Below are 15,720 nucleotides of genomic sequence, written 5' to 3'. Positions count from 1 at the left end.
CCAGTCATTGAATGAAGTTTATTTAAGTGACTCGGGATTAATCTGATTGATGTTTAGCAAATACATATATCCATCCATTTGTAAGTCATTGGAGCCAGCATGGACATTAAAGCTGCTTTGTGAATCAATGTTTTTTGGAAGTTTGAAATAGTAATGTATTCTCCATCTTATTGTCTTGAAAGTCCTGTTAAATGCATTTCCATTTTGAGGAGACCGCCAGATGTGAAAGTGATTATTTTGTTACACAGCCATTTGATGCAATCACAGCATCAAGTCGCCAATCCACTGACATAATGTATGTTTATTATTTTCTATGGGTGTTTCTTTTGGGGCTCTGTGTCTTAAATCCTCCTGCTGCTGTCATCATTGGTTACAATAAAAACGAATGAGACACTTCCAGAAGCAGCTCTGCACCCAAAGGTCATATTATTACATCTTCTTTGTTTCACTGATAAGATGAGTGCTTTGATTCATGAGCTGTTCTAACTCTCCTACATCTTGGTAAATGTTGATCTGGTTTGACCTAAAATCATTCTACGGGCCATTTTATTTGTGTCTTGTTTTTATCATTTGAAAGATTTGCCTGATTATCTTTCAGTCCTGCCTTGGTAAACCTCTCATAGTGTCACCACACTTATTAGGTGAATTAATGTCCCAAATTGGAGTCCCTGTGTCTATCCTGTGATGGGCTGGCAACCTTGCGCCCAATGTAACCCTAACAGGAAATGAACGCGCCCTAAACTGAATGAAGGATGGATATTATCGACACTAATTATCACAATTTATCATCTCGAGATCTTGGAGTTTATTCACATGGCAAATATCACTTAGGTCTCAAACAAAATGCGTTGTTGGTATGGTGAGTTTGTTCATGACGTGACATTACTAATGACATGCGAGACAGAGAACCAGACACGGCTCCATTATTTATTTGTTTGCCTTACAAACAGAACTTTTATTGATTCTTCCACATGCCGTTTGGCATATCTACTGTAAATTTGAGGCACCTGCTTTCAAAAGTATGTATGTTCGTGAATTTAAAATGATTTAGATTCAGGTTTCAGGCTATTTTAGTTTGGATGGATTCAAGTAAAACAACACAATATGAACATGGCCTAAAAGTGGCAGAATCTTCTTAAAAACTGTTTTCTTTTAACTTTTTTTTATTATACTTATAATTATCATATGGCTTGAGATGTGATAGAAATTCTGCTTATGGTAACAGAAAATAAAAGCAATAAAAAAAGGAAACACCACCCAAACACCCATGAGTGTATTTATGTACTGTGCTTTTCATATTAACTGAAAAATGACAAAGCATATCTTAAAATTGGAAAATGTATGTGTTGTGTTTTATTTTGTTCTACAGTTCAAAGAGAACAAGCATTCAGCTATTGAGACTTCACACCCTCATTTCACCAAGCAACTCCAGTCCTCTTTTATTCATTAATTGAGCTTCGGCACGAGCGATAAAGTGATGCATGTACAGCAGGGATGGAGGTCGAGCAAGAGTGACGACCTGAGGCCATTCAGCGTCAGCGTTAATGACATTAGACAGGCCTGATCATGCTGGGCTTTATGCAGGCTGGTAGCTTTTACTCCAGAACAAAGGGTGAAGTGTACATACATGACTGGGTGTGTTCCAGGAGCTATCTAAACACTAATCTTCAATATGCTGCCGGGGCTCAGGCTATTCACAGAGACAGCAGTGCTGGGCCATCCTTTTCAATTAAGTGCTTCCTTTGAAAAGTAATGGGTCAGCTGAGCACAAAGCTAAGTTGTTAGCACACTAACGGTTTGAAAAATCTGATGTTTTATTCTGGCACAAGTATGACATCTTTTTTAATCTTCCCATATTTAGACAAGTTATGATCTCAGCTGGGCGAGTTTGACCTGCTTGTTCATTAAAGGGGAAAATACCCAGCTATGGCCTGCAGACTGTCATTTTCACTAAATGTGAAAACGTTATTTAACAATGTGCCCTTGTTGTCGCTGTTATGTGTGAAAATACCACATTTGTGTCAATGGCTAGTATTTTCTAGTCATTTTCTTTAATGAGTGTTTCTTTTATGCAATTCTACTCAAGTTTGATTACATTAGACTATAAAATCTTCTAACATTGTAGCATAACCACAGTATGAACTGATATTCTGACTCTCTTGACAACAAGGCACTTTTGACTGGAAAATCCCTGCTTAATATCGATATTATTCTTTTGAGAAAAAAGCGTCATAATGGAATATTTTACATTATGTTGAGCATCGGCATTTCTTTTTACTTTGACTATTTTTCCTTCCAACAATAGCACTTTTATACACAACCGTGTAAAACATATCTAATTTAACCGCTATACATTTTCATTAGTCTATCCACCTCAGGAAAAAATACATACAATCTAATTCAATATATTACAGGTGGCAAGCAACTTAATTATCATCTTAATTTTATTAACATTGTTACAATAGTGCATTTTATATCAGTTGGCTAGTTTAAGAGACTGCTGTTTGAGATTTTTGTGTATTATTAAATTATTTTTAATGCAAAAAATATTGAGTATTTCTTTTTTTTTTTTTTACTCCAACTGTATTTTCCTTATATGTAAATAATGGAAAAGAACATCTTGAATGAAAACACTTTTAGTAAAGAAAAAATTTCAGCTATCAATTTTATCATAGCAGTATTATTAACTTGGAAAATTATGCCAAAAAAAACCCTAACAACAACAATTTGGAACAATCAAATGTTTACAAACACAGCTTTTTTTTTTCTCCACAGGATCATCTTGAAATATTTTTGAAATCATAAGTCCGACTCACATTCCTCCCAGATCTGGAACACACCTGAACATCTCGAGAGTGGTATGCTATCATCATGAATCTCTCAGACATATAACTGCATTTTATTCACATGGTGTCATAGAGAACCTGTATCACTTCAAGTGAAGCTACTCCCTAACCCGACAGATATATTTGCAATTGTTGGTTGCATCACGGCCTCCTGTTTTTGGAGCTCCATAAATTTCTGCATCAGTCAGGATAAACACATCCATGTGTTGCGTCCATTGCCAACATGAAGTCATGAGACACTACAGAGATGACCAGCCCTTATAGCCCTAAGTTATCCTCCTCATGTTTGTCAGTTAGGAGTCCTCTCCACCCTTCAGATACAATGTGTACTTTACTGGATTGCCCTTTACATGACTTGCCAGGAACTCTCAGTGGCCCGGTGTTCATCTGAATTTGTCCCAGGTGTGGACTGTGACCAGAGGTGAAATTCATGCACCATCACTCTGATTGATTGCCTCCTTCCTGTTCTCTCAAACCGCTGGCTGAAGCTACACAGGAGAAAAACAGGGGCGCATCACAGAACATACTTCCAGATAGTGTTGAGTGAAGGAAAGCAGGCCCGATCACCGCCACCACTCCCCATTTGCACTCATCCCACTGAGTCGTCATTGGCTGCAACAGACAGGCAGCTTCAAGCATGCCATTTCTGTGAATATTTACAAGAACAAAAAAAAGGTATAGACATGTCAAGTGCACTTCCTTTCTCAGCCATGCTCCTCTAAACTTGACTATGACTACAAGTTACCTTTTGGTACTTTGGGAGCCATTCATCATTGGTGGGGCCTTGGAGATCTGTATTTTTTTTTTTTTTTAGCATTTCCTGCCTTGCAACTGTCAAGCAACACTTTGCTACACCCTGCACATATTGAAGTTCAGCACTCAGCACGGCACTAAATTACTTTGTGTGAGCTAGAGGAAATTATATGATTGCATGCAGCACTATGCACTATCACCTTTATTTAGATTATCAACAACAATCTTTATTTTTAAATTTTGGGGAAAAAAAGTGTAAAAGTTTTAATTTCTGCATGTGTATATGTATGTCTCTGGGCTTTTATGTGTAGTTATACCACATGTCTGTAGGATTTTTTTTATTTTTTTTTTAATCATCGCTGTCATAGGTGGGAGAGGTTTTTTTGTGTGTGGAGTGTGCATGTTGTCCTGTGAACGTGTTGGTTTTCTCCAGGTCCTCCAATTTCCCCCCAGAGTCTAGAAACACATGATTGAAGATAAATGGAGACTCTAAATTGTCGTTAGGAGAGAATGTGCATCTTTCTGTTTGTCCTGTAATGGACTAGTGACATGTCCACCGTGGAACCTTCCTTCACCCAGAGTCAGCTCTGAGATGAGCTCTGGCCAATCGACCAAAAGTACTTTAAATGAGACAAATACCACAAGCTGGTTGCTTGTGAGTGGAAAGGTTATGTATAAAGTTTATCTGCCAGTGTGTGAAATCATATTACTATAATGACATTTTATGTAAATGGCACTTATAGTTGTGAATAAAACAATTCAATCCATATCACTTTTCTTAATCAGGCAAAAGAGTTTGTAGACAGAATTGGTCACACTTGGTTGATCTGCCTTGATAAATGTGCTGAGGATTCATCTGCACTTCGTTTGTCTATATTGCTTCTTTCATAAAGGCTGAAGCAGTGCAGCCTGTAGGGTGTTCTGAAAACTGGAACAGGCAACTTGAGGATTTGGAGGGTTGCCTAAATGTGAAGTGACAAGAGAGAGCTCTTGGGTCTTTGTGGGACGCCAGCAAAGCGGCGCCAAGTCTGCCTTAATTAACAGAATCACGCAGTACCCCAAATCAAATACTGTAAACCCAGGGTGTTTCCAAAGGATGGACAGCACAAGTGAATAAAGCCAGGGCGTCAGGGAAGACAAGTCAAAGCTTAGACTACTTTAACTGCTGTGATGATTATAATGACAGTGTCTTTAATTACAATTAAAGTCAAGAAAGGGGGCGAAGAATCAATAGCACCCCTCTCCCCTATTCACCCCAATGTTGAGAATCACTGAATAAAGTTGACAAAAAATGTTGTAAAAGGGAAATAAAAGGCAAAACTGGATGTAATTTGAAAATATTCTTGAGAATATTGTATTGTTGGAAAAAAAGCTTTTTTTTTCTTCCTTGCTTTGCACCACTTAACCCACTCAGGAGTCTGTTTAATACTTTAATAAATGCATACAAAGATGTATGTTGAGGAGACATGAGACATGTCCAAATAATATTAATGTAGTCCATGGGAAATGAGAACCAATAAATACACCTCTCCACCCACCCATCTTCTACATCGCTTTACCTTCTGCAGGGTTGCAGGATGTGAGGACAGGATACACCATGGACAGGTCACCCGTCTATCACAGAGAGACAGGGGATATTTAGGGTCACCTATCAACCTCACATGCATGTTTTTTTGGAAATATACCTGGAGGAAACCCACACACAGGGAGAAAATGCAAACTCCACACAGAAGAACCGGATGTTATTTGAACCCATATCATTCTCGATGTGAGGTGACTGAGCAACCCCTTCCAAAATATCAAAAACTTTGTGTCTCTTTATCAGTGTAAAATGTATAGCGACACTAGCCTTCCATTTAATTACTTTCAGGTTCTACCCACTCTTGGTACACTTTGTACTTTCTCCATATATGTCTAGTAAAAAAAAAAAAACAAGTGGGATACGTTTTATAAAATGACAAATTTATAGGCTTAAAGTTATTTGATTCATCCTTCCATTTAGACTGTGTTGCTTGTCTATTTATGAACGCTGTCCCCATCTAGCCCTAAACTCCAGTTCTCTTCCCCTGGGTTCAAACCACGCCCAGCACTGTGCTGATGCGCGGCGGAGGACGTATTTGTGACATTGCACACACACGCACACGCGCGCGCGCGCACACACACACACACACACACACACACACACACACACACACACACACACACACACACACACACACACACACACACACACACACACACACACACACACACGCGCACACACATCCCTTCTCGGTGCCTCCTGCTCTACACATTTCGTGGTGGCGCAGCATTTTTTTTCCTCTCCAACAAGCTTAAAGCATGCTTCCAAGTGCGCTGCTCTCCTTCATGGGTGTTTTGCTTTCTATCTGAAAACAAACAAACAAACAAAAACAAAAAAAGAACTGGATAATTTGAATTTGCATCTACCACTTCATGATGCAACAAAACGCACAAACTTCCCAAAAAGGTTAGTTGCAACTTGGATGCGTCTGTGTAGGACCGGTCCCGTCGTGCGCCTTGATGAGAGATCCAGTCGACGCGTCGGCTCCCATGGCTTACCATCCGTTCCAGGTTCATCGACCAGGTGCCTTTTCCCTGTCAGCCTTCCTCTCCGGAGCTCAGCCCTCTTTCTTCCCCGCGATGACGTTCTCGGACGTCGCTTCGATCCAGCGGCCGGTGCCGGTGCCGGAGCCGGAGCCGGAGCCGGCCGCCGCCTCTGACGCGGGGCTGCACGCCGCGCTCGGACGTCAAAGCCGGCCGGTGGCCCCCCGGTGTTCCACCAAGGGTCTGCAGCCGGAGCCGTGGCAGGAGGACGACCCCAAAGTTACTCTCGAGTCCAAGAATTTGTGGACTGAATTTCACAAAATGGGAACGGAAATGGTGATCACAAAGTCAGGAAGGCAAGTAGAGCGTGATCAGTTGCTTTTTAGAGGAAAGTCCAAAATATTGTTCGTGGGGCCAACAACCCCCCTAAATTCTCATGATCTATTTTTTTTTTTTTGTAGACATCTGTAAAGACATGTTTATAGTTTTATATTTATACAATGAAGGGATGATAAAGATGAACCCATTAAGAGTACTGACATGATTAATATCATTTGTACTTGTTCTCAATAAGACAGAAATTGTGGCATCATTTGTCAAGATAAAAGAACTTCAAAAAAAAGTTGCTAATTTTAACAATGATTCCAAATACATTTTGTCCTATAATGTCCTACATCAGGAGGATGTTTCCACCATTCAAAGTGCGAGTAGATGGGCTGGACGAAGCGGCAAAGTACATCTTGCTGATGGACATAGTCGCCGTCGACGACTGCCGCTACAAGTTTCACAACTCCCGCTGGATGGTGGCAGGAAAAGCTGACCCAGAGATGCCAAAACGCATGTACATCCACCCAGACAGCCCGTCCAAAGGAGAACAGTGGATGAGCAAGCCTGTGGCTTTCCATAAACTCAAACTCACCAATAATGTTTCGGATAAGCATGGATTTGTAAGTAGCACTTTAGGAGAGTTGTTCCGATTTGTGGCTGATTTATTACTCAGTTACTTAAGTTCATGTTGCATGGTGACATTTACTTAGTCATATAGTTAAAGATTGTAACGTTACAAATAAAATGCAAGTAACCTCGTATGATGTCGTGATATTTTGTTCATCTCAGAAAACTGATTTGAAGGTGACTATTTGTGATTTAATTTAAGGAAATATAACAGCAGCACAAATATTCAATACTGTTAACACGTGACGTTGTTCGTGACAATCCATGTTGTCTGTGATCTTTCAGACAATTCTGAATTCCATGCATAAATACCAGCCCAGATTCCATATCGTGAGAGCCAACGACATAATGAAGCTCCCATACAGCACCTTCCGCACCTACGTTTTCCCCGAGACGGAGTTCATCGCTGTCACTGCCTATCAGAATGAAAAGGTAACATCACCCCCCCCCCCCCCCCCCACATGCTGGACAGTGAATAATACTGTGGAAGGAATTTAGCAATTTTCCTCCCAAACCCAGTTTGGGAGGAAAGGAGTTTAAGGTCATCTGATTAGTGCCTCTCAGTTTAGTTGGACTTATCTGTTTTGTATCGACTAACTTTGGTCTGTTTTCCTCATTCAAACTAAGATCACACAACTGAAAATTGACAACAACCCTTTTGCCAAAGGATTCAGAGACACAGGAAATGGCAGAAGAGAGAAGAGGTAAATATGTGCCAACACGTCACACTATTGGGCCAAAATCTGTATTCATGAGTTATTAATAGTTTTGTGATCTACAGGAATAAACAGATGAACCTTTCTCTTCTGCACGGTGACCAAAGCAAGGTGGACCAGGACTGCGCTGATTCTGACGACTCGTGTGAACGGCCCAGTACCAGCGAATCACTTTATTCCCCCAGAGAACAGCTCAACAGCCCCTTGATGTCCGCGCCAGCCTGCCAAGGTGTGTTAACTGGGGTGGGTCTGCATTCCGCTTGACCCAAGACTTGACTTTGGAAGATGATCCATTTACAGCAAGAAGTGTAATAGTTTAAAGAATTACGACGATCCCCTCGTAGATTCGAGTCTTAGACATGTATGAAGTGACACTTTGCCCAAATCATGAGTGACATTTAGTACAATGGGAAAATTAATATAATATGATGCTACATTTGTTAATCATGTTGGACTATTGGGTAATTATTTCAATTAACAAAACGGCAATGAACTGAAGTATATGAAAAATGAATTACATAAAATCACAAGTATGTCTCCATTTCATTAAACAAACCAAATATAATTCAGCTTTGTTTAATTATAAGAAATTATTAGTATAACCTAAAACCAATCTTACCTATAAAAAAGTCAAGATGTTTTACATTGTGTCTTTTTTCTTTCATCATCCAATTCACACTCAAAGTGATTCCTCATTTTTTTATTTTCTTTCATCACGATGATTTTTAAGTTTACTTCTGAAACTTCTCAAACACCAACATGGAATTTATTCAATTTCATTTTATTTGATTATACATTTCCTCTTCTGACTGATGTTTCAAAAAGTCAATCCTGTGCACTACAGCTAGATTGTGAATCGATCCAATATATCAAAAGTGTGTTTGTTCGATATCTAAACTGTTTCTGTTTTGGAATTTAATCTCTCTATCAGACGTTTTTGGCTCTGTACTCGCCGTGTTTATATTTATTGATATGACTCTTCTTTCAGATGAAGACAATATTGGAAAGGATTCTGATATTGATCTACAAGACGATGCTGACAGTGCTCCAGCCAGCTGCACCGGGACTGAATATACATCTGCTTTGAGTCAACAAAGTAAGGATATACTATGGAACAAGTCTGAATTCAAGAAGAATGACGACAGTCGGAATGCACCCAAAGAAAGAACTATATTGAGAACACCAGATGATATGTTCTCTATGGAAACGGACTATACAGAGAAGCAGATGAGCGAAATCAAAGATGGGCATCTGCCCATGATGTTGCCGTTGCGGAGCTCGTCATCCCTCAATTCCGGTTTGGATTTCTTAAGTGCACCCAGCCAACCTCTTATCAAGCTTGGGCCGCCTTTGTTGTTTCATCCCGGACAGCTGTCAGTGAAGCCTGATGCTTTTTCCACAACGGGTATGGGACATGTACTTTCCTCTTTGCCTGGAGTGAGTGACTTAGAAAATGGAGGCCTGTCTTCTCAGAGCGTCGCCTCTTCATCCCCCTTCATGTTTCACCTGTCTCAACACATGTTGGCAGCTCAGGTACGCATCAGCAGGACTTAGGTATTGTTTGTTATACATATTTCAGTACACCTCGTCGTCTCAAATGGTAAACCGATGTTAACCGCCTGAAGGATGCTTAAGAACGACACTGCACAGATTAATATAATCTCACATGCATCCATGAATTCTCCCAGGCAAGTGTCATGTGAGCACCCCACATGATTAAATAATGAGACTGAAAGTGTGCTCAGACAAAACCTTAATTATTTAATAAGACAATTGTGTTTCAAACAGTTTCTTTAGTAAAAGGTAACCCTCAGACAAACAGAGGTTTGTTCACAGAGGCATCTCTGAATGAGTGCTAATGAAATTATATGCCTTTTATGGTCTTGTATTGAAAAAAATAAACACAAATATCCATTCACACTTTGAAACACACTATGGAGAACATGCTCCAAGACAAAAAACAACAACAATCTCTGATGCATATGCAACACATTTTGACCTACTTATGAAAAGATACATAATAAACTCTGGCACACATGGTACAAATCATATAGTAGTCATAGCAATCAAGTTAAATGCTTTAGATCAGACCGGGGAGCTGCAGAATCTCGATGTCTTAGTAAAACCTCTGCCCGGCAATTATAGTGAATTGATCCTCTAAACAAAACGGTGAGACCGTCTCAAATGGTTCACATAGGCTAGAATCTTGGACAAGATATAAGACCTTAATTAACATATAAGAACTTGAAATGTGAAAAGCTAAGGAAAGTGTGGTTATGTGAAGGTTAAATGGTGAGACAGGGGATTGGCAAAAACTGAAATCAGTGCATTCATAATTGAAAGAGTGAGACTTAGATCCTCATCAGAGACCATATGATGACAAAGAAGGGAAGAAATCGAATACATCTCCACAACTGAGCAAAGGCAGTCTTAAGTTAAACTGACTACAACTGCAACAACAATTTCTTCATCACCAACAGCAGTGGCGATTGGCCTTCTGATGAGCTCGTCTTTCATTGAAACAAATTCAGTAACAACAAGACAACAGGGCAAATGCCTGACATGACAAATCCAAATGGAAGTGTTAAATCTAGTTGAAGGTGTTGCATCTGTCCTAAAGATCTTGATAATAGGTTTAGATCAATGATTAATTACTCTGGGTCAGGCTAGTGGATAAGAAGGAAAGACCATCATTATCACTTGTAAATAATGTCTGACATTTCTGGACTGGATTGCCATATACATATCTTTGGGTAATGTCAGAATTAAGCCTATTTTGCAAAGAAATATGCCTTGCAAAAATGTTTATGGAAATCTAGAGTGGTCTCATCAGTATAAGTTATGGTAACAGTTGTTCTTCTCCAAACAGGGAATCTCACTGTCACCTTTTGGAGGACTGTTTTCGTATCCGTACCGCTACATGTCAGCACCGGGTACGATTGCGCCAGCTCTCCCCACATGCTCGGCAACCTCTTCACTTGCCAGAAACCTACTTCACAGCAACACACGGCCTTGGCTGCGGTTCAGCCCTTATCAGATCCCCACATCAGTCACCTCCGGCCAAAATCTGCTAACAGCCAGATTGCCCTGCAGGTCACAGCCCCAGTCGGAGAACAGGGAATCAAGTCTGACGTCTGACAATCCCAGTTACAAAAGCAAGGCCAAGCAGAAGACTGTTCTACCCAAGGCCGATGGTAAGGGATCCATGGATGAACTGCAAAGAACAGACAATCCATTAAGGGAGCATTGCAAACCACCCTCTCTACAATAGACTTTTGCTTTTATTGTATCCACACTGGCTGGATACGGGGTACACACACAAACATCATGGAGTTGCATTTGATAATCAATATTTTGTCCATAAACTGTGTTGCTGCTATTCAAATGATCATTTTACAATCACAAATCAGCCCAAATAGCCATGGTTTAGCAATTTGAAATATGTCAACATGAAGCGGATGTGCGAGTGTGAACCAGATTTCTATGCCCATTTGAAAAAAGAATTATCCTGGCAGCTTTAAATAAGTGAACATATTTAAATTGATGATTTTAATGCTGTCTGTTCATGTTTCTATAGTTTAAGACAGTAATTCTTGGTGATTTCATTTGTCACCATCATTTCACATCTCAGAATTCGGTTCCTTGTTTATCAAATCGAAGTGAGAGTACGGTTCAGCTGACTATTTAGACAGTTTCACGTTGTTATTATTGTTTTTTTACATCAGCTTATTAACATGAGCTCAATCTATTCAAATATATCTATTAAATGTTCCAACTTTTCCTAACTTTAAGTAGTTTTACACTTCTATTGTACATGTCCAGAAATAATTATTTCTGGTAAATACTTTTTAAACAAAAGTTATTCTGAAAAATGTGTATGTTTTCCATCCAGATAAAGCCCAGTTTGGATTAATCTGCAAATCGTTCGATGTTTTTAAATGCCACACTTGATGAAAATTCCAATAATAGTTCATTTGAATGAAAGACACTTCTTTGAAGTTTATTGGCACGTAACCTCTGAAGAGTCCTTTTGAATTGACAACTTAATATTGCTGTTTTCCCAGTAAGGTCCTGCCATTAATGATTTTGTTGTCTCCTCGCTGTAACACTCTGGTTACAAATGAATTGCATGTTATCAGACTTCTGCAGAGCTCAGTTAAAGTCCATTCATTTACACCACGCGTTGGCACCGAAAGACACTGAAAGACTATTGGCAGAGTTTCTCTTCTCTGTAGGTCAATAATCTCTTAACATTTGTGCTGCTTTGTCCTGAGTAATCATGTAAATAATTTCCTTTTGTCAATTTGCTTTTTACGTAATGTATAAAACATGAGCTTGATTATTGTAACCTACCGCTTTTCAACTTGCCAATGAGATAAGACTAAAGTGTTTACCACCAGCCCACAGCTTCACATATAGTTGATGTACCAAAGTTGCACCACAGACTTAAAGGGGAAAACTCAGGTTTGTTTATGTGTTGTTGTTTTTTTTGTTGTTTAATTAACCTAACCTGACATATGTCAGATTATACAAGACAATTGCTTTGTGATATTCTGTTTTCACAATTAAAATAATGCTCACATTTTCATTTGGAATGTGCTCTCAATTTGTGACATGTCGAAGGTTTTTTTTGTTTTGTTTTTATAGGAGTTACATAAATACACGCACATACAGTCCTGTTACTCTGCTTGAATGCCACCTTTATAACAAAACAGAGACTATCTAGAACATGGGTGCCAAGCGTACAGCCAGAGTCCAATCCATCCTGCAAGATGACATTTGCCAGCTGTGAGAAAGGTTGACATTAGTCTTTAGTCTGTATTATGTGAAGAATCACTACAGGTGATCAGGTGTTTTAAGTTCTCATTATTTATTGCCTTTACTGTTCTGGCCCACTTGAGATAAGATTACTCTGAAGAAAAAAATAGTTTGACACCCTTGATCTAGAACTATTTAAGAAATTGAGATGATTTAAAAACAAGCCTGAGAAACAATGTGTTGCTGCTTTTAATGAGCTCAATTACAAGGGAATGTATGTGCTGTGCAGTCAACAAATTACTGATAGATGTGTATCCAAAAGCACACGCTCCACTATGTCTATGGTTCAAAGTCGACCAGAAATGAAGGTTTTGTCTTTAAAGTTTGGCAGCCAGTTACAAACGCAAGAGCTTACAGCTTAAGAGCTTAATGGGTCATCTGATGTGAAATTAACACATGCCTCCCAACTACCCATCTTAGATTTGGGCCATACATTATGTAAACACTTCACATCAACCTGGAGATGAGCGTGCACCTTTTCTCGCTTGTGTTTCTGCTTTTTTTCTGCCATCGAAACATCTTAAAATAGGATTTTGTACAAGATGAAACAGCTGTTAAGTATTGAAGGTTGTACATGTTTACATTAAACCACCACAAAATATAAACGTACCACCCTAAAGTTTTTGTTTTTTTCCTTTCGCATTTCGGTTGCTCTCTTCTGGGTAGCGACAGTGGATTATGTAATCAGCATGTTTGACTTCACGCCCTCTGGACCCACAATTGGCCAGGAATAGGATTCAAGGCTGTTCACTTCTGGTTACAAGCTTGCGTCCCTAACCTCTGGGACCACCTTGAAGATGCTACTTCAAACGACATTACTCCAGAGGTCAAAGCTGCCACACCATTCTTGCGTGTTTGACATTATAATCATAAACTTGTTTGAATATTTCCAATAATTGTTGCATTCTTTAATTAGTCTGTACTTAGAATGTAGATTATCTGCACTCCTTCTCAATGGAAAATAAAAATAATGAAATAATAAGAACCCATCTTAGAGAGCAACCTGCCCTTTGTGTAGCATACACATGTCCGATAAAGCTCAGTTTCAATACCTGGACACTCGCAAGCTGAATTCAATTCAAAATGTGTAGATCAGAGTGTGTCTGGATGTTCGACTTAATCCTTTAAGTTGATCAGACTAAGTTAAGGCTTCAGTTTCATTGTGTACTTCCATGTTCTGGTTTGGCCCAGTCAGCTAGTGATGCTCCTCATTTTGACAACTGGACTTGAGGCAGTGTGCCTTAACTCATCTTTAGCCTTTTGTCACTGTCATAGTATTGATAGTTTTAAGACACACAGAGCTCTTACTGAAGTAATGGGTTTGGTAGCAACCTCACAATACATCTTAGCACAACCACATGCTCTAATTTATCAGTAAAACACAGCTGCTCCATTTTGTGTGTACTTGGTAAAGCTTAAAGCGTGGCTGTGTAACAGCTGCTGCTACCGTGCGCTTGGCCATGGCAGTGGTGGTGGTGGTGCAGCAGTAAAGGTGAATGAGCAAGTCTGCTGTTCTCTGAACTTCATTTCCTATGCATGAGTGCAGCTGACTGCTTGCGAAGGCAATTCCCAAAACATCTCTGCTGTTGACAGCAAAGCTACACTTGAGTTGCTAATCCCTCTGTCTGCTGCTTGTCCCCATGCTGCACGGAAAGGGAAAAAAAGGGCACTTACATGACATATTTTGAAATAATCTATTTTTTGGAAATGTTTTCATCAATACAAAGCATTTAAAATGATTTATTGAACTGTACAGGTGGACATGCTGGACCAGGTGTAAAGACGAGAAAACGGCAAATTTCAGTTCCAGTTTAAAAGGTGCAATGAACGCTCAATTTCAAGTTAGACGAAGAAGCCCTCAACTGTGATTCATGGATGTAGAGGAGGACATGGAGGATTGAGGGAACAGGGCAAAATGGTGGCAGGTGATCCCTTTATTCTCTCACTGTATGCATATTTCATGTATTTTCAATTACGGTTTTTTAAGTGTATGCCACCAACACTGACATAAGTTACTGCATTTCAAAGTTGCGTGACTTAACGCTTTAAGCTTCTCTTGGGTGTTGGATTAAAATTGTTTTTAAGACTTGCAGAAATGATCTATATGAAATCTTTGAAACCTGTTTATATTGTTTTCCACAATGCCAGGCTTGCACAGCTTCTTTTCTGGAGTGCTTCGCTAGAACAATGCCCCCTACTTGAACCACATGAGTTCTGAAGCTTTAGCTCTCACCAATTGTTGTGGTGTGTTTATTTTCTTTTATTTAGTTGAATAGCAAACAATTTTGTTATATTTACCTCGTTTATTATTGGTAACGTCATGATCCATAGGCCACTGCTGTGTTCCTGTTTGTTAACGCTTTCAATTTGAAATATCTGGTCACTCATTGCAGATAATGATGTGTAATACCTGCCAAAGCTTAAATTTGAATTTTAGTGTCTAAATTACACTTACAATAACTTTGTTTCTAAAAAAAATAAAAAATGTTTAGTGAAGCAATGCATAGTTTTACCCTTCAATTGTTTTGAACAACAACAACAACAATATATATATATATATATATATATATATATATATATATATATATATATATATATATATATATATAAAGGACAATTGATCTGAAAAGATCACACCCTCTACTTCAGCTGGCCTGTCCTCAAACCTCAGACATGTGCATTTTCTCCTTGGTTGAACAGGGCTTTTATATTAGAAGAACATCTCCACCGGTTAACAAATACGAAGAGGTCAACTGCAAAGTTTTACAAGCAGTCACCAAAACAAAACAAAACAAAACAAACAAACAACAAAAAACAGTATCTCACATGTTATACTGAGAACAGAACCAAAATGAATGAAGCCTACATTTTCATATTCCAACATCACAGTGCTAGGAGAATGCTTTTATACTTTCTCAGTTCTGTTAAACTCAGATGGGATTTTTGAATTAATCATCCACTTTTGCATGACATGGTGTCAAAGCAACACAGTCCATCAGGGCTTTGGTATTCCTGGAAGAATACTCTGTATATTGGTACTCTAAATTTCCCCTGGAAGTAAGTGCTGA

General features: G+C 39.1%; 1 protein-coding gene across 1 annotated transcript; it reads left to right on the top strand.

Annotated features, from left to right (window-relative positions):
- Window positions 1-6,140: 6,140 nt before the first annotated feature.
- On the top strand, window positions 6,141-14,142 carry LOC308139571 (T-box transcription factor TBX2b-like; the record flags this gene model as incomplete). The annotated part of the gene is made up of 8 exons (XM_080509031.1): window positions 6,141-6,520; window positions 6,844-7,111; window positions 7,404-7,550; window positions 7,746-7,822; window positions 7,900-8,063; window positions 8,823-9,367; window positions 10,704-11,028; window positions 14,090-14,142. The coding sequence occupies 8 exons, from the start codon at window positions 6,141-6,143 to the stop codon at window positions 14,140-14,142; spliced, it is 1,959 nt and encodes a 652-aa protein (XP_080365157.1).
- Between the last annotated feature and the right edge of the window lie 1,578 nt (window positions 14,143-15,720).

The sequence above is a fragment of the Blennius ocellaris genome, assembly GCF_963422515.1.
Source record: "Blennius ocellaris genome assembly, chromosome: 14".
NCBI lineage: Eukaryota > Metazoa > Chordata > Actinopteri > Blenniiformes > Blenniidae > Blennius > Blennius ocellaris.
The sequence above is the reverse complement of the archived record's forward strand: the minus strand, read 5'-3'. Positions and strand labels throughout refer to the sequence as shown.